General features: G+C 39.5%; 1 protein-coding gene across 2 annotated transcripts in view; it reads right to left on the bottom strand.

Moving 5' to 3' along the window:
- FLVCR1 (FLVCR heme transporter 1) overlaps positions 1-23967 on the bottom strand; it is a 107845-nt gene that overhangs the window by 75367 nt on the left and 8511 nt on the right. For both annotated transcript variants that reach the window (XM_033938722.1, XM_033938724.1), the window contains exons 2-3: positions 14084-14225; positions 2439-2579 (exon numbers count right to left, since the gene is read on the bottom strand). In XM_033938722.1, coding sequence (XP_033794613.1) covers positions 2439-2579; positions 14084-14225 — 283 coding nt within the window. The remainder of the gene's footprint in view (positions 1-2438; positions 2580-14083; positions 14226-23967) is intronic.

Below are 23967 nucleotides of genomic sequence, written 5' to 3'. Positions count from 1 at the left end.
ATGGTGCCAACAGGCCCCGCCGGGTCAGATTCGACAAAAAAAATGAAAAATAAAAAGATTTTTTTTTTTTTACACAAAAGGTAAATAAGAAGGAAGAAATAAAATATGAAGAAAAAAATACGCGCGAGCGGGAAGGCAAGTGAAATAGAAAAAAACTTCCAACAGCCGTTGGAAACACGCGTCTTCTTAGCTCCGCGGAATTAAGAAAACTGGGGACCGCGCGCCTCTGTCGGGCGGGAAGGCACTCGCGCACGCGCGGTGCGGCCTAGCTAGAACTTTCTAAAGTTCTTAGAGTGCAATCACTCTAAAATTGTCCGTACCGGGGCTCCGTCGGTGCCGTCACCCATCAGTCAAGAATATGCTGCCTGCTTGTCCTGGGATAAAGGAAAGATGTACAACAGGATGCCCTGAGGCCAAGGCTGGACTACAGCGTCTAGACCCTCACTTCTGGGCTCGGATCTTCAAGTGAAGAACCTGTCTGCTTTCTTGTTCTTCGCCATTGCCATGAGGTTGAATAGTGGGTGGCCCAAGTGTTGAACAATGGCCTGAAATGCTGCCATTGACAGTACCCACTCACCCAGATCCAAGGTCTGTCTGCTAAGGAAGTCAGCTTGAGCATTGTTCATTCTCACGGCATGTGCTGCCAATAGCTCCTGGAAATGATGCTTTGCCCAGTGAAAAGAACAGGAATATGCAAGTAGGCCTCTGTCAGATCTAGAGAGGCTAGGAAGTCTCCCGGGGTTACTGCCACTAAGACAAATTGAATAGTCTCTATGAGAAAACGTGGAACTTTGAAAGTTGCATTTATGAGTAAGATACAGAATGGGTCTCCAATCATTGGAGCCTTTCTTCGGCACGATAAAGTATATGGAATATCTCCCTGAGCCTGAATCTTTGGGTGGCACAGGCTCTATGGCCGTCTCACAGTAGCTTGAACCTTGTCCACCTTTCCTAGGGGATCTGCAGGAGAGTCCACAAACCAATCTGTTAGAGGCCGGGCAAATTCCAGCTTATAGCCGGACCAAATTATGTCCAGAACCCAGCAGTTGGATGAAATCTGGACCCAGGCTTGCAGAAACGCCGAGAACCTGTCCCCTATATATAGGGGGACCGCCGATGCTGCTTTGACTCCCAAAACCACTGCCTCGAAAAATCTCCTGACAACTACATCCACTCAGTGGTCCTGCATATCTTTGAACACCACACCACCTTAACTCAGAATGGAGCTGCACTTGGTAACTTGGGCAAGCAAGGAATCCACTTTAGGCTGAAGAAGTCTGAGAAGGCATCTGTACCAGGGAGTGCCGAGTCACCCTGTGATGACTACTTTGCATTTCATGGTCTGCAGGGCATCCACGTCCTTACGTATGGAAGAGTCACTATTTCCAGGCCCTGAAAACAGAAAAGGCCGCCTTTTTTATCATCCGAGTATGCAGACGAGAGGTTAAGCTGGCTGCTCCCACATCTCCTGTCCGTGCCATATGACACAAGGATGCTCCTGAAGCGCAAATTTTGCACAATCCCATCAAGAATTTGGTGTAAAGAAGTAAAATGAAGTAGTGTTGCTCCAACCTTTTCAGAATACCCCTCTCACTTTATTCTTAAACAGCTCATGCTTAAAACACTGTACCCTCATTAGGGTGGAGGTTGACTGGATGTTAAAATCCTTTTACCTTTCTCTTCCAAGATATTCATCTTGCTGTCAAAGGTATAGAGTTTATTGGGGTGGCTTGAAGAGAGGCTGGAGGGAGTGTTTTTACTCCTGCAGTGGTTAACACAATGCAGTATTCATCAGTGGCAAGGCTTGGGTGCCAGTGATGGCCCTCGGAGGCCTCTATGGCAGCTATCATCATTCTGGCTTTTTTTCTAATACTCACTGCTTCCCTAACCAGTTCATGACAGAAATGGGGAAGTGGATGGGAGGAAAAGCCACCTGCATTAAGGACAAGGCTTTTCTCAACAGGTGAAGAGAATGTGAAAGTGGGCTGGTGGGGTAGATGTCTGACACACTGGCATCACATGGGAAGATATTTGGCGGCTCACTGGCTCCAAAGTGGCCCCCACTTTAAAATTATTGAAGAAAACTGATTTAATGCATACATTGTAATAGAGCAAATGCTTCAGCTAGATATTGCAATTCATGACAAAAAATAGTATCTGGGACTATTTATATATATATATATATATATATATATATATTTATATATTTATATATATATATATATATATATATTCAGAGCTTGGAGGCGCAATGGCATTAGGTATTTAAAAAAATAAGACTTTGTATTTATATGCCATAACATTATGTACCCATGCTGCTCCTACACTACTATTCATGAAGAAATTATGTTTTGTATATGAGCATAGGCGTGTACATGATAGAGCATTAACCAAAAGTACAGACCTAACTACAAAAAAAAAAAAAAGTCACCACTCACCATAACTTATTAACAGAAGCACAAAAGGAACGCTCTTGAATAAATTCAGCATTGACTGTTTGTAGGAATAATCCTGAGGCACAGCTCTTTGGAGAACAGCTTGAGCTTGGCTGGGAGGAAGCATAGGTTTCTCCTTGAAAACTAGAAACAAAAGAATATTTATATTTTAACTAGGGCTGAAAAATTAACATGTTAACGCGATTAACCCATTAATTGTTTTAACGACAATAAAAAATTTTAACAGGATTAATGCAGTCAGGCCTGCCTAACTTCCTAACTCCTTGATTTACACTAATAATAATAATTTATTTTCTTGGCGGTTCACAACAGGAAAAACTGAGACATTTCAGCACATGATACAGATTCAAGAAAGCACTACTACATGATACAAAAGACTTAAAAGATTAGTTAACTGTCTAAGAAGTGTTATGTTATATTGGGCATTACAGTCCTCTGACTCCCAAAGTATATGGATTTTTATTTAAATCTTATTCTAAAACTTCTTATCTCTCACATGAAAGCTATCAAAACAGTGTACATTTATGTATAGTACATATTACTCATCTCTGGAGGACTTACAATTGAAGTTTGTACCTGAGGCAATGAGGGGTTAATTAACTTGCCCAAGATCACAAGGAACTGTAATGGGATTTGAACTGGACGCCCTGGTTCTCAGCCCATTGCTGTAACCATTAGGCTACTCTGTCACTCAAGGTGGGTCACAAATTAAAGAAAATCAGAATGCTTCTGGGGAAAATACTGATCTAAACAGCAATAGTATAACTAAATACAATGTACAGCACATTCTTATGTAAATAACCCATCTTTAAATCTTATCTCGATATTTCACAAATCTTTAGCTAGTGAGATGAAAAAGCCATTAAACTCATTGTCTGCATATACTGGTAAGAAAAATCAAAGTTCAGTGAACTTGACAGATACCATCATGTCTGTAGCAGAGATTATAGTATACCCAATAAAGAACTGTGCACATCAGTTTGATACAGATCTTTATGGGTGACTGATTTTTTTAATGGTTTATTAAACTGGTGCTCTCAGCACTAAGGGCTCCTTTTATCAAGCCACGCTAGCTGCTACCGCCTCCTCTTGAGCAGGCGGTAGTTTTTAGCCAGTGCGTGCGTTATCGCGTGATGAAAAGTTGCACGCGTTAACCCCGCTAGCGCGGCTTGATAAAAGGAGCCCCAAGCATCACCATTTTCCATATTGAGGGGTGTCATACTTTACAATAACCCAGAAATTTGAGCTCGTTCCTACCCCTTGTTCCATCTGCTCCCGTCCGTCTTTGTCTGAGTATGTCATGTAGATTTTAATTGTCAAATGCAAACCTTATTTTTGTTGAAAACTGTATTTTTATTGTACACCGTTCAGAAGTCTGATTGAGTGGTATAAAAAATTTTAAATAAACTTGAATCCTGCTAGTGACAGACCTCCGCACTGAAAGTCTCTTCTCATAGCCAGAGTTATCCCAGGACTGCTAGGCACCTCTGCAGCACTGAAAGCCTCGAAATCCGGATAACCCCCCCCCCCCAAAAAAAAAAAAAGATAAATAAATAAAAATGATCTCACAGCAGATCAGAAAGACACTTTCAGTCTCACTTTCAGAAGGAAGACTGAGGAGCTGGAGGTGGAGAAAGAATGTAATTTATGCCTTCTGCAGGGTCTCAACCAATGAAGGATAAAACCCAGATGTTCAAGACTCGTATACCTTTTGCACTAGAAAAAATATTGCTGAAGGGCTGTCTAATAAGAGATTTGCCTCTGCAAATGACACCAAAATCTGCAATAGGGTAGACAGACATCCCTGATAGTGTGGGAAATAAAGGACCAAGCAAAGCTTGAAGAATAATCTGGAATTTGGTAGCTATATAACAAAACAAGTACAGATTCAATAACTTGTCCGTTATAGACTCAGCAGACAAAGCAATATACCAACCAATGCTGGAAATTGTGCTGCCAACACTGCTAAGCAGATTGAGATTAAAAATGGTTTGGATAATTTCCTAAAACAAAAGTCCACAAGCCATTATTGAGATGGCTTGGGGAAATCCACTAATTATTCCTAGCATAAGCAACATAAAATCCATTTTACTCCTTGGGATCTTGCCAGATACTTGTGCCCTGGATTGGCCACTGTTGGAAACAGGATACTGGGCTAGATGGACCTTCGGTCTATTCCAGTATGGCAACTTTTTTGCTCTTATATAACTATGGCATAACAGCAATAAGAATAACCAAACTTGTTTCAGATAAACTATATGTAAGAGCGCTGTACTCTTATACTGTCTAAGGTTCTGTCACTCTGGCAGCTAAGATTTAATGCTTTAAAAAATGCAGGTTTAAAAAAATGCAGGCATTTTGGCTGCAAAAACCCAAAAGAACAATACAGTATAACAGGTGAAGAGCTGTATACAAAAGTTGAACAGGATTTGGGTGTGATCATATGTAATGATCGTAAGTAGAAAAGGTGATGTCAAAAGCTAGAAAGAATGGCCAATAGGAAAAAGTTGGTGATGATGCCCCTGTATAAGACTCAGTTGAGAATGTATTTATAATATTTTGTACAATTCTGGAGACCATATCTTCAGAAAGATATAAACAGGATGGAGTCTACTAAACAGGGAGGCCTATCAGTGGTCAACATGAAGCCTATGGGGACAGACATATGGATCTCAATATATATACAGTGGTACCTCGGTTTACGAGTGCACCGGTTTGTGAGTGTTTTGCAAAACATTTGCAAAATCAGCACCTCACAAACTGAGCTTGCCTTGATGTACGAGCGCCTCCCCCCACAATCCAGCATCCTCCCTGTACCCATCACCCACCCGAACACATCACTTACCCCTCCATCTGGGACCCGACACCGGTACCAATGCACAGGACATGCTGGTGCCGGTGCCCGAAGATCTGTCCTCCTGTTCGCTGGGCCTTGAGCATCTGCACATGCTCAAGGCCTTTGTTCCTGCTCTCTCCTAAAAATGGTTTTTGACTACTCAAGTTTTTTTTAATTTCACAATTGACTCACTCCAGGCCGCCTTCTGTGATTGTTAACATTTTCTAATAAGATTTTAATGACTTTAAATGGATTAAAACTTGGTTATATGAGTGAAAGAGAATTAACTGCTTAAGCTGAAGTACTCACCCTTCCAGCTCCAAACAGGCACTAAAACTACTCAAGTACTTTTAAAAATTAATGATTCGGATAATATTAATGCTGAAATCTTATGGGATGCTTTTAAAGCAACAATGAGAGGGAATATTATTTCATATTCAGCATATATTAACAAACAACATAAAAAACAGTTTCTTGAATTAGGAAAACAAATTAAATTATTAGAAAATAAATTAATTGAAAAATGGGAAAATAATACATTACAAGATTTATTAAAACTAAAAGTTAAATATAATGAGATTTCTTCTCAATTTGTGAGGAAAGATTTATTTAATAGACAAGTTCAATTTTACGGAAATTCAAATAAAGCTGGAAAATTATTGGCAAATTTTCTTAAAGCAAAAAAAAGAAAATCCAAGATTATTGCAATAAAAGATATACAAGGTAATACACACACTAATAATAAAGACATTTTAATACAGTTTCTTGATTTTTATAAAGATTTATATTCTTCTGAATCTTATGAAAATAAAGAACGAGATGGACTAAGTTTTTTAAATTCATTTATTGGACCAAATGTTCCAGATCATATAAAAAGAAGTTTAGAAGAACCTATATCTTTAAAAGAAATAGAATCAGCATTGAAGTCTCTTAGAGTTGGATCCGCTCCGGGTGGTGATGGTTATACGGTTGAATTTTATAAATCATTTCAAAACATTATTTTACCATATCTATTAAAGTTATATCAGTATCAAATGAATAATGGAAATATATCAGGTACAATGGCTGATTCACTAATTATTGTCTTACCAAAACCAAACAAAGATCCTACTTTGGTTTCAAACTACAGGCCTATTTCCTTACTAAATGTAGATGGTAAATTAATTTCTAAAGTACTAGCAATAAGATTGGCAAAAGCTCTTCCTTTCATTATTGATGTACATCAAACAGGATTTATTGCTAAAAGACATTCATCACACAACACTAGATTAGCATTTCATTCTTTAAACTTAGCAAAAAATATGAATGATCCAACTTTTATGCTATCTTTAGATGCAGAAAAAGCATTTGATAGAGTAGAATGGAAATTTATGTATCAAGCTCTAGAATGGTTTGGAATAGGACCCGATTTTATTAAAATGATTCAGACTTTGTATAGCTCTCCTGGTGCAAGATTATATATAAATAACAATTTATCAGATAGATTTAACTTGCAAAGGGGAGTTAGACAAGGATGTCCTTTGTCCCCCTTACTGTTTGATATTGTTTTAGAACCCTTGTTAATTGCAATTAATCAAACTAAGGAGATAAAGGGAATCCCATTTTCTTACTGGGAATATAAACTTTCTGCAGATGCAGATGATATCTTATTATATTTAAGAGAACCGGGGAATACTATTCCAAATTTACCTAATCTTCTAGAGGAATTTGGAAAATTTTCTGGATATAAAATTAATTGGAGTAAATCAGAAATTCTTCCTATTAATGTTCACTGCACCAAAGGATTATTTGATTCATATTCATTTATTTGGAAAGAGGAAGGAATAAAATATTTAGGAATTATGATCAAAAATACAATAGATGATACAGTCAAAGAAAATGAAAAACTTTTATTGAAAAAAATTACAGAAATGTGTGAACAATGGAATCCTTTACATCTTTCATGGTGGGGAAGAGTTCAAACAATTAAAATGATGATATTGCCTGTGGTTTGTTATCAAATGAGTATGATACCAATATTTTTTCAGGGGTCCTTTTATAAAAAATTAAATAATATTATTACAAAATTTGTTTGGTTTGGGAAAAGACCCAGAATAGCTTTAGTATCTTTACAAAGACCAATTGTGGAGGGAGGGGTAAATTTTCCAAATTTTTATAGGTACCATCAAGCCTATATTCTAAGACAGGGTATGTATTGGATCCTCCCAGATCTCATGGAGAATGTACCAGATTGGCTATATTTAGAATGGCGGCTCCTGTTCCCATTACATTTAGATCATTTAATTAGTATAACAATGCCTAGAAGATATAAAGATAACAGAATTTTATTAGATACTTGGAAAACATTAAGATATATAAATAACCTATCAACAGATCCAATTTCTAAATCACTAAATCAATCTATTTGGGTAAACTCCAGGATCAAAATTGGCGGATTTAAAATCGTCTGGAAACAATGGATAAGTGCAGGTATACGAACATTAAATGATGTCATTTCAGAAGGTTCACTGCTTAGTTTTTCACAATTGCAAAATAAATTTGGCTTAAATAAATCACAATATTTTAAATGGATGCAATTGAAGCAGGCCATTCAGGCAGGGTTCCCTGAATGGAAAAATCTTAATACTCAATATAGTCTACAGGTTCTATGTTTCCAGGCGGATTTCTTGGGACACCAAGCCGCAAAATGGTACAAATTAATATATGGATTTTTAAATAAAAAAAAGAAAAATGGACTTAGGGATATTTGGAGTATTGAGATTGGACAGACAATTTCTGTTTCTCAATGGCCACGATTTTGGTCCTGGAGATTAAGATCTACAAAGTCAGCATCTATGAATCAAACATGGATGTTTTTATTACATAGAGTATTATGGACCCCTACGCGCCTGCAAAAGATAGATAGCACTAGATCCAATAGATGCTGGCATTGTAAAACAGAAATAGGGACGTTAGATCACTTAATTTTTTTTTGTCCCTGTGTAAATGCCTTTTGGAATTTAATTTGGCCCCAAATTAATAAATTATTAGAAAATCATGTAGGACTCTCATATGACACCATATTATTTGGCACTGCAATGAGAACTCAGAGTCCGATCTCAGCAAATAATAATAAGCTGCTATTAATATTGACAGGAGTCGCCATGCAACAAATAACTCAAAACTGGAAAGACTACACCAAATTAAATTATACATTCTGGTGGAACTCTGTCTGTCATATATACAAAATGGAAAAAATAATAGCGTTACAACAAGGGAATCTTCATAATTTTAAAAAAATATGGCAACCATTGACAAATTATTCTACTGATTAGATTTCTTAGCACATTTATAATAGATATATAGGAATGGGGAGGGATTTATATAATTTCTGGATTAACTATTTATGATATGATATATAGAATGTAATTACAAATGTTATGAAATAATTAATTATATTATATGTGAATTAATTGATGTAAGAATAGAAATTAATAAATAAATCATCACAATAATGAGTATATTAGAATGGGGAGGGGAAGGGAATGTATATTATATGGTTTTAAGTATTGAAAAAAATGGGAGGGATATATCTTATATGATAATTGAATTATTTGTAATCACAATTTTTCATGTATTATTCGAAGTTTATATGTATAATTAAAATATTGTAAGAATGAAAAATTTATAAATAAAATATTAAAAAAAATAAAATAAAATAAAAATAGTCTATCCATATGGCAGTTAACAAGAAGCTAAAGTAAAATCCCAGCACCAAAGGACAGGAGAATGGTAAGGCTGGCTAGCATTGTCATCTAAATATCTGCCTACCAAGCACCAGCTGACACCTGCTCCTATGTTTCTGAAAGCTCATGAAGGCCATCATGTTGTCTTAGCAGCTGCAAAGAGGGCTGTGTGGATTTGTTCAGACTTTACTGCTAATAATCCTGCAGGATTGCACTGCAGTTCATCCTTCCCCCTCATGACAGAAGCAGCCTTCTTTGCTGCACTACTCTGATACTAGGTTGACAATGTGAAGGATCCAGCTGTGCCGCTCCATTAACAATTTTATTTCGCAGCATGACCTGCTTATATTTGACATATTTGTATTAACTGCCTGTAGGTGTCAAAACCTTAGTGAATCACGCCCCCCCCCTTTTTTTTTTTTCCTTTAAATAAGGCAGCAAAGGAGATGCTAATCCAAGGTGAACTAACTCACACTAACAAGTCATAAAACCTCCCCATGTAATTATGTTGTTAGGTGCCATCAACTGATGTTCAAGTCCTAGCGACTTGATGAGTTACAGATCTAAAGAGATTGGTTTTGTGCTAGTCCAGTACAGTCCTCCAGTATCATCCCCATGGTTGTTTTCAACATTTCCAGCCATCTGACTGCAGGTCACCCTCTTCGCCTGGTTCCTTCGATCTTCCCAAACATAATGTCCTTCTCCAAAGATCTTTTTCTTCTGATGGTGTGACCAAAATAAGATAGCCGTAACTTCATCATTTGGGCTTTGGGTGGCATAGCCGGTTTGATCTCTTCAGGAATCGATTTGTTAGTGCTTCTGGCGGTTCATGGCAAACAAAATCCTTCCCACAGTACCAAAGCTCACATGAATCAATCTTTCTGTTTTGTTTCCGCAGTGTCCAGCTTTTGCATCCATAATTGACCATGGAGAAAATGAGTGCATGGACAAGTCTGATCTTCGATTGGAGTGTCATTTCCTTGTCTTTGAATACTTTGTCAAGAGCCTTCATTGAAGAGCAACCCATTGCTATTCTGTGGACTATTTCTTCCCTGCTAATTACTACTTTGTTTACGAAAGAGCCCAGGAGATTGAAATCCTTTACTTCTATTTTATTGCCTTCAAGCTCGTTGGTAACTTTGAGGTACCAGAGCAGCACTTACTTGACATTCAGCAAATGCAATGCTTTATCCTTTCTCTTAGACCCTGTAGGGTGAAAAGTGGGCAAATGGACTTCCTGATTAATGTGGAAGGCCAATACTACCTTAGGTAAGAAAGACGGAACAGTGCGCAAGGAAAGACCAGCTTCTGTGAACTGAAGGAATGGCTCCCTGCAGGAAAGAACTTGTTAACTCAGAAACCTGTCTTACCAATGTGCACCATCAGGAATACTGTTTTAACTGTAAAATCCAAGTTAGATGGTAAGCTCTTCCAAGCAGGAACTATTAAATGTCAAAATGTACAGTGCTGTGTATGTCTTTCTGTTATACAGAAGTGATAAATAGTAGGAGGAGGAGGAGGAGGCAAGCCTCCTGTAAAGGTTCATATGGAGCAATATTGAGCCCTTGCAAGCCCAAAGCTTTCCAGATTCTCAATAGGGACCGATCCTCAAATGAGAAGATCCACTAGGACCCTTGTACAGAAGTTTGAGGCCTTGATCGCTCTGGAGACAAACTAGGTCCACATACCATGGTCTGCAAGGTCAGTCAGGTGCCACTAGGGCTACTAAGCCAGAATTGATTGCAATCCTGCGAATGACTCGGCTGAGCATGGGCCATGGAGGAAACATGTACAAGAGCTCAATCTCTGGCCATGGTTGGACTAACAAGTCCAACCCCTCACTTCCAAGTGCTGGTCTTCAGCTGTAGAAATGAGGCATCTTAGTATTCACCACCGAGGCCATCAGATCCATCTGTGGAGGTCACCACTGCCAAACTATGGTGTTAAACGCCTGTGGAGACATTTTATTTGCTTTCTTAGCCACTGTTTCACATAAGAGTTGAGGGTTTTAAAGTATCCTCAACGATGACACCTAGATCCTTTTCTTTGGTGGTGACTCCTAAACGTGGAGCCCTGTATCACAGTTATAATTCGGGTTCCTCTTTCCCATACGCATCACTTTGCACTTGTTCACATTAAACGTCAACAGACGTTTTGATGCCCAGTCTCCTAAGGTCCTCTTGCAATTTTTCACAATCCATCTCTAAATCTTTAATATGTTAAAAAGCAATAGTCCCAGTACAGACCCCTGGAGAACCCACTATTTACCACTCTGTTTTCTACATTTTAACCAGCTCTTAATCCATAATAGGACATTACCTCCTATCCTATGACTTTTTCTTCAGAAGTCTTCGATGAAGTACTTTGTCAAATATCTTTTGAACATCCAAATGGGTTATGTAACCTCCGCACACTGCTGCTTGTAAGCCTAGAGCAGAAACTTCAAGAGCTTGCTTCAACAAAGATTCTGTTATACAATTCTGAGGTTCCTTCAATGCAGCACCACTTTCCTCCAGTATAACAGTCTTTTTATCACAGCTGAGATCACTGCATGAAGTAGCTTAAACCAATCTGCATGTTTAAAGACCACCACATAAAAGTTCAGAGTACTCCAATCTAAATTTCCCATCTGTAATTTCCCAAAGAAGTATTATCAACCGGCAACAGGAAAGCTTTAAAATGATTTAAAAATCCCAAAGGGTTCTGAGAGGAGGATAGGATGAGAGGGTACTCCACCCAAAATCTCAACAGTAGACAAAATCTGTGCAATGAAGGTTGATAGTTCCTCCTTAAAGAAAAGGCCAATGACCAAAGAATCCTGCTCACTTCTAAATTTGACCTGTATTGAATGCTTTATTTATGTGATAGAACTATCAGCAATTGAGACTCTTGACACAGGTATAGATGCCAAAACACTGTCAGTGTCGAGTCTTCGCAGTGCTATTATCAATAAAGTGAACTTTGAACTGTACACCCTTAGCTGAATTTACTCACATCTCCCTCCTCACAGCTCCTTTGTGTCGTCATCAGACTTGAATACCATTTCTGGCACCCGTAACACCCACATATCTTCCTTGGTGAAGGCCGAAGCAAAGAATTCATTTAATCTCTCCGCTATGGCCTTATCTTCCCTGAGCGCTCCCTTTATCCCTCGATCATCTAGCAGTCCAACCAATTCTCTTCCTAGCTTCTTGCTTTTAATATACCTAAAAAAGGTTTTTACTGAGTTTTTGATTCCAGCACAATCTTCTTTTCCAAGGTTTCTCTTTGCCTTCCTTATTAGCATCTTGCATTTGACTGCCATTCCTTGTGCTGTTTACAATTATTTTCAGTCGGATCCTTCTTCCATTTTCTGACGGATTCTCTTTTGGCTCGAATGGCTTCCTTCACCTCACTTGTTAACCATGCCGCTTGCCGTGGAATATATCTAGTCTGGGTTTCCAGGATGACATTTTTAAATAGCATCCATGCCCGATGTAAATTTTAGACCTTTGCAGCTGCTCCTCTAAGTTTCTTTTTTACCATTCTCCTCATGTTATCATAGTCTCCTTTTTTAAAGTTAAATGCTCTTGTATTGGATTTCCTGTGTGTATTTATTCCAGAGATTATATCAAATCACTGTTATCAACCCCAGCACCATTAACCCCCACGCCAAGTCATGCATTCCACTAAGAACTAGGTCTAGAATTGCCGCTGCTGGGTCAGACCAGTGGTCCATCGTGCCCAGCAGTCCGCTCTCGCGGTGGCCCCCAGGTCAAAGACCAGTGCTCTAAATGAGTCCAGCCTCACCTGTATACGTTCCAGTTTAGCAGGAACCTGGAGGGTGTTTTCCCCTATAACAGTCTCCAGAAGAGTGTTCCAGTTTTCTACCACTCTCTGGGTGAAGAAGAACTTCCTTACGTTTGTACAAAATCTATCCCCTTCCAACTTTAGAATGCCCTCTTGTTTTCCCTACCTTGGAGAGGGTGAACAATCTGTCTTTATCTGTCAAGTCTATTCCCTTCAGCATTTTGAATGTTTCGATCATGTCCCCTCTCAGTCTCCTTTTTTCAAGGGAGAAGAGGCCCAGTTTCTCCAATCTCTCACTGTACAGCAACTCCTCCAGCCCCTTAACCATTTTAGTCGCTCTTCTGTGGACCCTTTCGAGTAAACCAGTTGCTCCATAAAGCAGTCCTTGATTTCATCAAGAAATTTTATCTCCCTAGCATGACCTGTTACATTTACCCAGTCATTAGGATAATAGATATTAAGATAGAAGGATCAATAGTCTCACCCAGTATAACAATGCTCATGTTCTCATGGCACAAACCCATGCATCTGGACTGGTCTGATGGGATAATGAACTGCCTTTGTCTCAAAATTAGGTCTTATCAGTCTTCAGAAATTCTATACAAATTGACAATTTCATGTTTTTTTGTATAGATTTAGGGACCTGGGTAGGATGAAGTAGGAGAATACTAATACAGCACATACCATACTCTGTGCAACGCTGCGTTCATCTGGTAGCGCTATAGTATATTAGTAGTAGTAGTAGTAGTAGTAGTAATTAGTACTTCTCTTACTTTACCAGTAACAGACCAGACAGGTAATGTGTGCATTAACCATATACATACCACCACAATACAGTCCTGTGTAAGTGGTACAAGTCCCATCATTGACAAGATAATTCCTGGCATTAAACAGCCAGACAGAACAATGCTGGGAAGAAGCAGAAAAAGTTGCCAGTGTTTATTGAACTTTAGTTTTAGGTATTCCATTCGGGACACTAAAGAAGTCAGCTCAATAGTGGGAATGCTCATATCTACATACCAAACTACAGACAGTGGTTTCAGACTAGCTTGAAGGGTGGCTAGCCAGCAATGACCAATTAAAAAATGATCTCTGCAATCATATGATTGCTGTTGCACAAAACTACATACCACTGAGAGATGCACACATATGCATGCACACACTTTCTTCCTGCTATATATGACCAAACAGGCTCTGGTAGTCACATTCCCATAAGTCAACCTTCTCATTGCATGTAGGATTCCATGCTACATGTTTCCCAGGGTGTGTTCACTTACCCAGAAGCGTTAGCAGGAAAAGGACTGTGGAAATGGCCGCTGTCCCATAGAACATGATGCTGATGTTGTGTCCCACAAGTTCCATGTCATCTATGTTTGGAACCAGAACTGGTGGTAGGAGAAAACCAATAGCAGAGCCCAACTGGAAAATAAAAAGCATGACCCCCATCAGCAAGCAACACATAAATATCAAGCGCAACATTTTATCACTATGCACACTCTCCGACAAATTCTAATACAGCACCGAAAGACTGAAGCTCCAAATGTATTCCCATAATACATAAGACATAATACTTTCAGCATGTCATCCAATAACATGTTTCTTCCCTTATAGAGAACGACACAGGGACAAATTTATCCCCAACCCTGCAGATCTATCTCCACCTCCCTCCCCATCTGCACAAAGACAGAGCTTGCAGGGATGGGGTGGGGATGGGACAGGGATGGAGATATATCCTGAAGGGACGGGAACAAATTTATCCCTGTGTCATTCTCTATCCCTTGCACTTTTCTTTGAAACTTGATTTGTTTCCTCTATTCACTATGGCCTCTATTCTGGGAAGTTCACCCTTGCTCAAAAGTAAACTAATGAGGCTGGGCTGAAAGTCTTGTGTGTTGGGATGATCTGAAGGATAACTGCCAATATTCAGGCTGTTTACAGTTGAGGAATTTTGCCAAACAGATCATTTTCCTTCCATGCCTGTAGAAAACTGAAAAATAAATAAATATAGGACTCTTACAAACCAAGGTTAAAATCATCATCAAATTGCACAATTTTTTGCTAAATACACTGAAGGACAGTTAAGTCAATATTTTATTTCTGGTTGAGCTGCCATCTAGAACACAAGTTCATTACAATATCCTATACACAGATGTGCAGCTGTCCTTTCTAGTTGCAGATTCTAGAAGCAGATAAGGAATTATACCTATATACCAGACACCAACAGCCAGGGCAGGATTCACAAAGTTCCGACAACACAGTAAAAAAAAAAAAAAATGCCATGGTGGGAGCGATTTTTCCAGACCGGGTGATGCTATTCATGCAGAGCAGCTCCTCTCAGAAGAGCAAATCGCTAAGCACAGTCCCTCCCCCCCCTCAAGTCACCCCCCCAAAAAAAATTAAAGTGCATTTTTCTCCTACTCAACTGATTATGGCAGGGGAATCCGCATTCAGCTGAGCCAAAAAGACTCCCAGCTTCCCCTGCTGCTCTGCTAAAATGACTCCCAGCTTCCCCTGCTGGCTCAACTGTAAAAAACTGTTTTGGTTTTATTTTAGTGGGCTCAACAGCACACAATACACACACACACAACAGCTACCGGCAGCTTTAAATCTGCCAGAAAATTTTGGCACTGATTATTTGGTGCTAAGGGGGGTGAGGGCATTCCCATTTGTGCACTGCAAGAAGAGCTCCTTGCAATGCAATTGCATAGGGTTTTCAGTGGCTGCTACAAGGATCAGTAGCAGCCACGGAGAATCCTTTTGAGCAACAGCAAGAGGATTTATGTGTCAGTTTTTGTGCATTGGGGCCCCCAGTGTCCAAATGAAGATAATAGAAAGACTTAAGAGCACACTGGAAGCTTGCCTCTTCTTAGGTTACATAGTTCTAGAAACATAGAAACATGATGGCAGATAAAGGCCAAATGACCCATCCAGTCTGCCCATCTGCAGTAACCATTATCTCTTCTGCTCTCTAAGAGATCTCACGTGCCTATCCCACGCTTTCTTGAATTCACAATATCTGTCTCTACTACTTCTCCTGGAGACTGTTCCACACATCTACCACCCTTTCTGTAAAAAAGTATTTCCTTAGATTAGTCCTGAGCCTATCACCTCTTAAATTTATCATATGCCCTCTCATTCCAGAGCTTCGTTTCAACTGAAAGACTCGACTCATGAGCATTTATGCCACGTAGGTATTTAAACGTCTACCATAGTTCCCCTCTCCCGCCTTTCTTCCAAAGTATACAGATTGAGATCTTTAAGTATGTCTCCATAGGCCTTATGACGAAGATCAAGCACCATTTTAGTAGCCTTCCTCTGGACCAATTCCATCCTTTTTATATCTTTTTGAAGGGGCGGCCTCCAGAATTGTACACAATATTCTAGAATTAACATGACCTCTTTAAATAAACTATAGGGACTCTACTTTTGAAGAACAGCAAAATCAATAAAAGAACAAGACTATGGAGAGGGGTGGAGATAGTATATCTTAAAAACAAAAGAAAATATAATGTGGAAGACAAATACTAATGCTGATAAGCCAGAAAATTGAAACAACTTTATAAACCTAGAAGATGTAATGGGGCAATCACCTGGACCAGATGGCATACATCCCAGAGTACTGACAGAATCAAAAAATTAACTTGCAGAGCTATTGCTAGTAATTTTTAATTTATCTTTAAAATCCTGCATGGTTATTGGAAGATTGGAGGACAGTCAATGTAATGTCAGTTTTCAAAAACGGTTCCAGAGGTGATCTGAGAAGTTATCGGTAAGCCTGATGTCGGTACCAGGCAAAATGATAGACTATTATAAAGAATCACTTATCACTGTCTGAAATCCTAAATAGGATATTATAAAATTCCAATTACACTCAAAATATATATGTATATACATGTGTGAAAAGCTCAGACCCAACAACCAAACTTAAATGAATAAACACGGAGCAGGTTGTTATTGAGACCATCACAGCTGTTCACTCTCATTCCACCGCTGCCGGTTAGTTCAGGTGGGAGTCCCTCAACCGGTGTCCCCTCCTGAAGAAGCTCCAATTCGTGAAACTCTAGTTGGGGGGGGGGGGGGTGTCAAGGGAAGTATGAGACAGCATTAATATCTTTGTGATAATGGTTTAAAGACTGGAGCAGTTGTGGGACGATCCCAGCACCTCCACTGCATAAGATAAGTACAGATGGTTATTTCAATGTGTAAGTTTCAAATCTGTTTAGTGGTGGAATGAGACAGTGAACAGCTGTGATGGTCTCAATAACAACCTGCTCTGTGTTTATTCACTTAGGTTTGGTTGTAGGGTCTGAGCTTTCACACATATATACATATATATTTTGAGTGTAATTGGATTTTTATAATATCCTATTTAGGATTTCAGACAGTGATAAGTGATTCTATATGAAAGTAAAGATCATCTAAATTGAATGATAGTTTTTCATTTTTTGTTTTGAGACTACTGTAAAGAACAAAATTGCAGAGCATATACATAAGCATGGATTAATGAGACAAAACCAACATGGATTTATTCAATCTACTACATATCTTTGAAGGGATGAATAAACATATGGATAAAGGTGAGCTGGTCGATATTGTGTATCTGGATTTTCAAAAGAAATTTAACAAAATATCTCATGAATGCCTCCTGAAGAAACAAAGTCATGGGAGAGGTGGTAATGTCCTATTGTAGATTAATAACTAATTAAGAGATAGAAAACAGCAAGGTTAAACGGTTGATATTCTCAATGGAAAAGGGCAGATGTTGGGGTTCTCCTGTTTTTAACACATTTATAAATGGTGCAGAGATGAGAATAACTAGTGAGGTAATTACATTTGCTGATGACAGATAGTTACTCAAAATTATTAAATCGCAAGAGGATGTGAAAAATTGCAAGACAACCTTGCAAGTCTGGATGACTGGGCATGAAAATGACACACTTTTAATGTGAGCAGGTACAAAGTGATAAATGTGGGAAACAGGAACCCAAACTATACCTACAGGATGCAAAGTTCCACATTAGGAGTCACAGCCCAGGAAAAGGATCTAAGGTACAGATGAATTAAGTCAGCAATCGTCTAACGATCATCACTAAACTGGTTTTGACTGGTTTAGCGACAATCAGATTTGCCAACCTGATGCACAAAAGGGCTCACCCCGTAGTTTTCTACACGATCGTCCATTCTCCGATCCAGCCATAAGAACATAAGAACATAAGCAGTGCCTCTGCCGGGTCAGACCACAGGTCCATCCCGCCCAGCAGTCCGCTCACGCGGCGGCCCAAACAGGTCACGACCTGTCTGTATCACCAGAGGGGGCTCCCTTGCCACCTTGGTTTCTCATTTAAGTCCTGTCTTCCTATCGAAGTCCTAACCCTCTGGTCTTGCACATGCACGACCTGGTTTGGTTTCTATACTCATTACCTGGTTAGCTTTCTATACTTGTTACATCCCAGCTCCTCCCTCAGTATCCCATGATCCCTTTATCCTTCAGGAATCCGTCCAATCCCTGTTTGAATCCCTGTACCGTACTCTGCCTGATCACTTCCTCCGGTAGCGCATTCCAAGTGTCCACGACCCTTTGGGTGAAAAAAAACTTCCTTGCGTTTGTTTTGAACCTATCTCCCTTCAGTTTCTCCGAATGCCCCCTCGTACCTGTTGTCCCCTTCAGTCTGAAGAATCTGTCCCTATCCACCCTCTCTATGCCCCTCATGATCTTGAAGGTCTCTATCATATCTCCCCTGAGCCTCCTCTTTTCCAGAGAGAAGAGCCCCAGCCTATCCAACCTCTCGGCGTATAAGGTCATTAATATTGAAATGCCATGTAAACTAGCCGAGCAAATTTATGCTCTAACTTCACTTTGCGATGCACAAAAAAAAAAATAAAAGTTATCGCCTTTAGTGATCTGAAAAAAGTGACTAGTCAAGCCTACCTGTCCTACTGATAGTTCAGCCCTGAAATGAATATATTTATAACATTTACCATACCTTTTATCTGCTTTAATTGTAATCACACACAGGAAAAATGGTATACAAGTCCCATCCCCTTTACATCTCAGTTTTTAACAGGCTATGTATGGAGTGGGAATGTGACTTGCAACTTTCCTGGTTCCCATCCCACTACTCCAAAGCTGTCAACTTACCCAATTCCAGGAGGGATTTTGATGGGGGACTGTCCTGGAATTAGTAAGCTTGTTTAGTAGTTAGAGCTGAAGAGTTGACCACTCCCATTCGTAGCATGTACCGGTACTATGAATGCTCAAACCAAGACCCCCCCCCCCCCAATGATCACTTAGTTACTGCCACTATACCCATAGCTAGGCTCTGCACTTTCCCTGCTGCTTCTAGAAATGAATCATGGGTGTAGGAAGCAATAAATGTTTGCATGCCAACAGTGGCAATTAAGCTCTATCCCTAGGAGTGCCTAGTGAAAATGCAATCTCATTTGAATGGGAACTGTGGGACACCGATCTTAGCTTCACCCTGACAAGGACAGGGTAGCTAGGGAGCGTTTGATATACAAGTATATGACTTATTCAGGGAATCTGTGGTGTCTAGCATAAGCATTTGAAAATCTCTTAAGTCAAGATGTTGCATGAGCATACAATACTAGATACAAATTTTCAGCCACAATTTCTGGATTTAGGGATTTTGAATAGCACCTAAAAAGCCCACTAGTAATAAACTAGACATTGTTATCTTTTTGGCTCCAAGGTTATGGAATGATCTTCCTTCATATATTTGCTCCAAACTTTATCAAATATAAATGTCATCTTAACTAATTAAGGATAGGTCATATAAGCCAGGCCAAACTAAGTTTTAAAGGACATTTGGCTGATCTGAGAGATTGAACAGCTTCTCTCCACCCTTCTTTTCAGATATATCTTATGATTTTGTTTTTATTAATTTAATTTTGGTATGCCTGAATGCTGTCTATTTAAGGACATTCTTTTCTATTACTTTGCTGTCCTATTTACCAGAAATGGTGGCATGATCAATAAACATAGCATGTAAGATTCCAGGTTTTCCGACTGTGGAAATATAAGTCAGTCCAAAAACATTATGTAAAAAGGTGTCAACATTTAGTCCAATAGAGAAAAAACAAAATCAACTGGCCTTCATTTTCATGCATGCAAGCGGAATGACACAGCAACCACAGTATCCAGCTAAAACAAGGCGGCTTTGGAAATGTGGTCATTTTTTTTCTGTTCTGCATATTCCTGTGTGGGTTCTTTGTTAAATTTAATTTACTGTCAGAGTTCAATTTCTCTCTATTTGGTCCTTTTATAAAGCTGCGCTGCTAAGCAGCACATGCTAAATGTCAGGCCATCTGTTCTATTCCTAAGGGCGGTTCGGTATGCTTTTCAGCACAGCTTTGTAAAAGCCCCTATATTTGCTTCTTGTGCATTATCACCTTAGAGCTTCCTTTGCTTGCTAACTTGACCAGGTTTCCTACTAGTTATTTTCTAGTTGAGAAAATGTTATACAACATTTTCTACTGTAAGTTTTATTCTTGTTCCCACAATTGGTGAAGTAAATAGGTGCTGTCTTTTAAGCATATAATCTATTGTATAATGAGTTCTCATTCAAAAATACTTAAAGTACAGTTAGGAAAAAGTGTTCTTCGGGTTAAGAAAATTGGATTTCATATACTTTAGTAAGAGAGCAGAAATAAAGCACTTTTTGATCACTGCTGTGATATGAAACCAGGGCATAGGTATGCCTTGTGGTAGCTTTTCTATTCCATGTTATATGTTGTAATAACTTCTATAGCCACTATTGCTGGATGATAAATCTTAATATTCCCTGCTTTCAGCTCCTCCTGTCAGACAAGTAATTTTAACCTTAAATTCAGCTAGAATACATTCTTAACTATGTCCTATGACATAGTTTGCAATGTGATACTATTATACCCTATTGTTACTCACATGGGAAAGACACAGATAAGAGAATATTTAACAAAAAAAAACAAACAAAAAACCCCCCCCACATTTTTATTTTATTTTTTTTAAACCATACCTTTCTATTCTATGCAATTTACAAAAGAGGTAAACTGACCATTGTCAGTGAGCTACAATAAATACTATGCTTCCCCCAAAAAATAAGACCTACCCCAAAAATAAGCTCTAGCATGATTTTCAGGGTAGGTCTTAATACAAGCCCTACCCTAGAAAATAAGCCCTAGCAGCCAAACCGCCAAGCCCTCGCTGACCCTCCTCTATTCTTCCCTCCCATCCGAAACCTGCCAACCGCTAACCATATATACCTTTCTGCAGCGCAGCTTCGGCCCAGCAGCACTCTAAACAGGCTGCTTCGCGGCCTTCTCGTCGGGGCCTTCTACTGCGTTACTGATGACATCATCAGTGATGCAGCAGAGGGAATTCCCTGATGAGAAGGCTAGCGGTCAGCATAGTTTGGATGGGAGGGAAAGATGGAGGGTCAGTGGGGGTTTGGCTGCGTGGCGGGGGCAGATGCTCAAGGGTTCTGTTGCACAAGGGATGGGAAGGAGGGAGGGAAGGGCGTGTGCTCAAGGGTTCTGCTGCACAAGGGATGGGAGAGAGGGAGGGACGGAAGCTAGGCAAGGGTTCTGCTGCACGAGGGATGGGAGAGGAGGGAGGGAAGGACGGAAGATGGGCAAGGGTTCTGCTACACGAGGGATGGGAGGGAGGGAAGGACAGAAGCTGGGTAAGGGTTCTGCTGCACAGGGGGATGGGAGAGATGAAGAGATAGAAAGATGCTGCAGAGGGAAGGCATAAGGGGATGGGTGAGAGGGGAGGAAAGATGTTGCACATGTGGGGGAAAGGAAAGAGGAAGAATTGGGTTTAAGGAGAGGATCATGTACATGAAAAAAATAAGCCCTATCCAAAATTAAGACCTAGTGCATTTCTTGGGCCCAAAATTAACTTAAGACACAGTCTTATTTTCAGGGAAACACGGTAGAACATTGTCACTGATGAGATAAAAGTAGTTTTATATCAATATGCTACTTTTGAGGGATTATAAGAATTTTGAGAGCATGTGAGTTTTTAATAGCTTTCTAAAATGCACATATAAGATTGATATTCTAGCCATTTGAACCATTCTGGGGTCCCTGGAATAGTTTCTGTACTGGATAATGATAATGGAAGATTAGGTTCTTACCTGGTTAATCTTTGTTCTGTTAATACACATTGGAGTGTGTACTGTAGGTGAATATCATCTGGTCACGAACTGTTGCAGAAGGATATCAATCACATCTTTCAGCTTCAGTTTGTACCAAAGCATCAGTCACTACAACAAAAGAAAGCTCTATTAACTCATGAAAAAGAATAGTTAGCAACGAACCACCCTGCTGTGCAACAAACATATATGGAGTTCAGGAGTTCAAAAAACTTATGGCTTTATTACTCATATATGATGATTACATGTACTTCCAACTGATAGGAGGAAAACTCCATTTATGGATTATAGGTTTACCAGAGGCAGACAGCAGGTGTATTGAAATTGACAGGGTAGGCCATACAGACTATGTGTATTAACAGAAAGAAGATTATCCAGGTAAGAACCTAAATCTTCCATTCTATTACATAAACATAGCAGTCTGTACTGTAGGTGATGTACCCAAAGCCCGATGAGCCTGTCTGCAAAACTGAGGACCCAAAAGTAGCTCCAATAGAGTTAGTTTGAAAATGTTTCCAGAATATTCTTTTTTGTAAATGCTGGTTAAAAATATCCAATTCTTGACATTTTTTGAAAAAACACAAACTTTACATTGAAATTATAAAGTAACAATATTAGCTAATAAGTTGAAATTGTACATTTGAGAACAAAAAGTCACAAGACAAAATAATAAGACAAAATTTGACTGGGATTGCTACATTATTACAGGAGCCTCAAAAGACTAAACGTAACTTTTTGAGCATGATCCGTTTTTTCAGACCACTTAGGCTTTTTATGTACCTGTTTCAAAAAATAATAACTCGCATTAATTCCATTGAATAGATCAGGGGTAGGCAATTCCAGTCCTCGAGAGCCGGAACCAGGTCAGGTTTTCAAGATATCCACAATAAATATGCATGAGATAGATTTGCATCTCAAGGAGGCAGTGCATGCAAATCCATCTCATACATATTCATTGTGGAGATCCTGAAACCCTGACCTGGCTCTGGCTATCGAGGACTGGAATTGCCTACCCCTGGAATAGATCATAAAAAGTTGTATAAGATTGTCAAGTTTCATTGGTTTTGCTTCAATGGCCAAGGAAATATCTTGACTCAGAGTTGCCAACATTGTGCAGGGATACTGTACATGGTTGTGGTACGGTATTAAAGAGTTATATCTCTACAAGTTTTGCAACTGGCAAATCTTAAACTTTACCAGAGTTCATTTGGCTCATGCAAGATTCAGCATACAAAGTTTCATCAAAATCTGTGATGGTGAAGTAGGGAGCCTAGACCACTTGACACTGAATGACCCATCTGCAATGCACCCGACTGAGGTGACCACTACAAAAGCGACACATTATGGAGAGGACGCATGTGAGCCTTTGCACTCAGGGGACCACATCTATTGAGGCTGTCATGGAGCCTAGCACTTGGAGGTAGTGGCACACAGAGTTGGTTTGGCCAGCAAGCTCGTTATCCAAATGCAAAGGTTCTGTCTGCATTTCTCTGGCAGAAAGACACGACCTTCTCCCATGGATGTATTTTTTGTTATCCGTATAGATGGATGATATGTGGGCTATAAGTGTTTTAAATAAATGTTGAAATCCCACAGGGATTAGGACGGAATCAGTTGTTTCTTTCAGAAATTCACTATCAACCTAGACTCTGCAGGACCTGGACCATGAGAACCACCACTTGTTCTCCTTCTAGGAACGACAGAGTTCTGATTAGCCAGTTATCCTTGTTTGGATGAACTTTCAAGCCTATCTTGCGCAAATGGGCAGCTACCACCACCTTGGTGAACGTGTGAGGTGCTGTCAGCAGCCCAAACTGATAATGGTTACATGAAATCTCAGAACTGTGGTCCAGAAATATAGGAAACTAGACCTCTGTCAAATCCAGAGAGGCATGAAATTCCCCCAGTGCTACAGCAACTATGAATGATCGTACTGTCTCCATGCAAAAGCGCACAACTTTCAGTGCTGCATTGACCTGTGTAAGATCCAGAATGGGACTCCAAAC

The sequence above is a fragment of the Geotrypetes seraphini genome, chromosome 3 (assembly GCF_902459505.1).
Source record: "Geotrypetes seraphini chromosome 3, aGeoSer1.1, whole genome shotgun sequence".
NCBI lineage: Eukaryota > Metazoa > Chordata > Amphibia > Gymnophiona > Dermophiidae > Geotrypetes > Geotrypetes seraphini.
The sequence above is the reverse complement of the archived record's forward strand: the minus strand, read 5'-3'. Positions and strand labels throughout refer to the sequence as shown.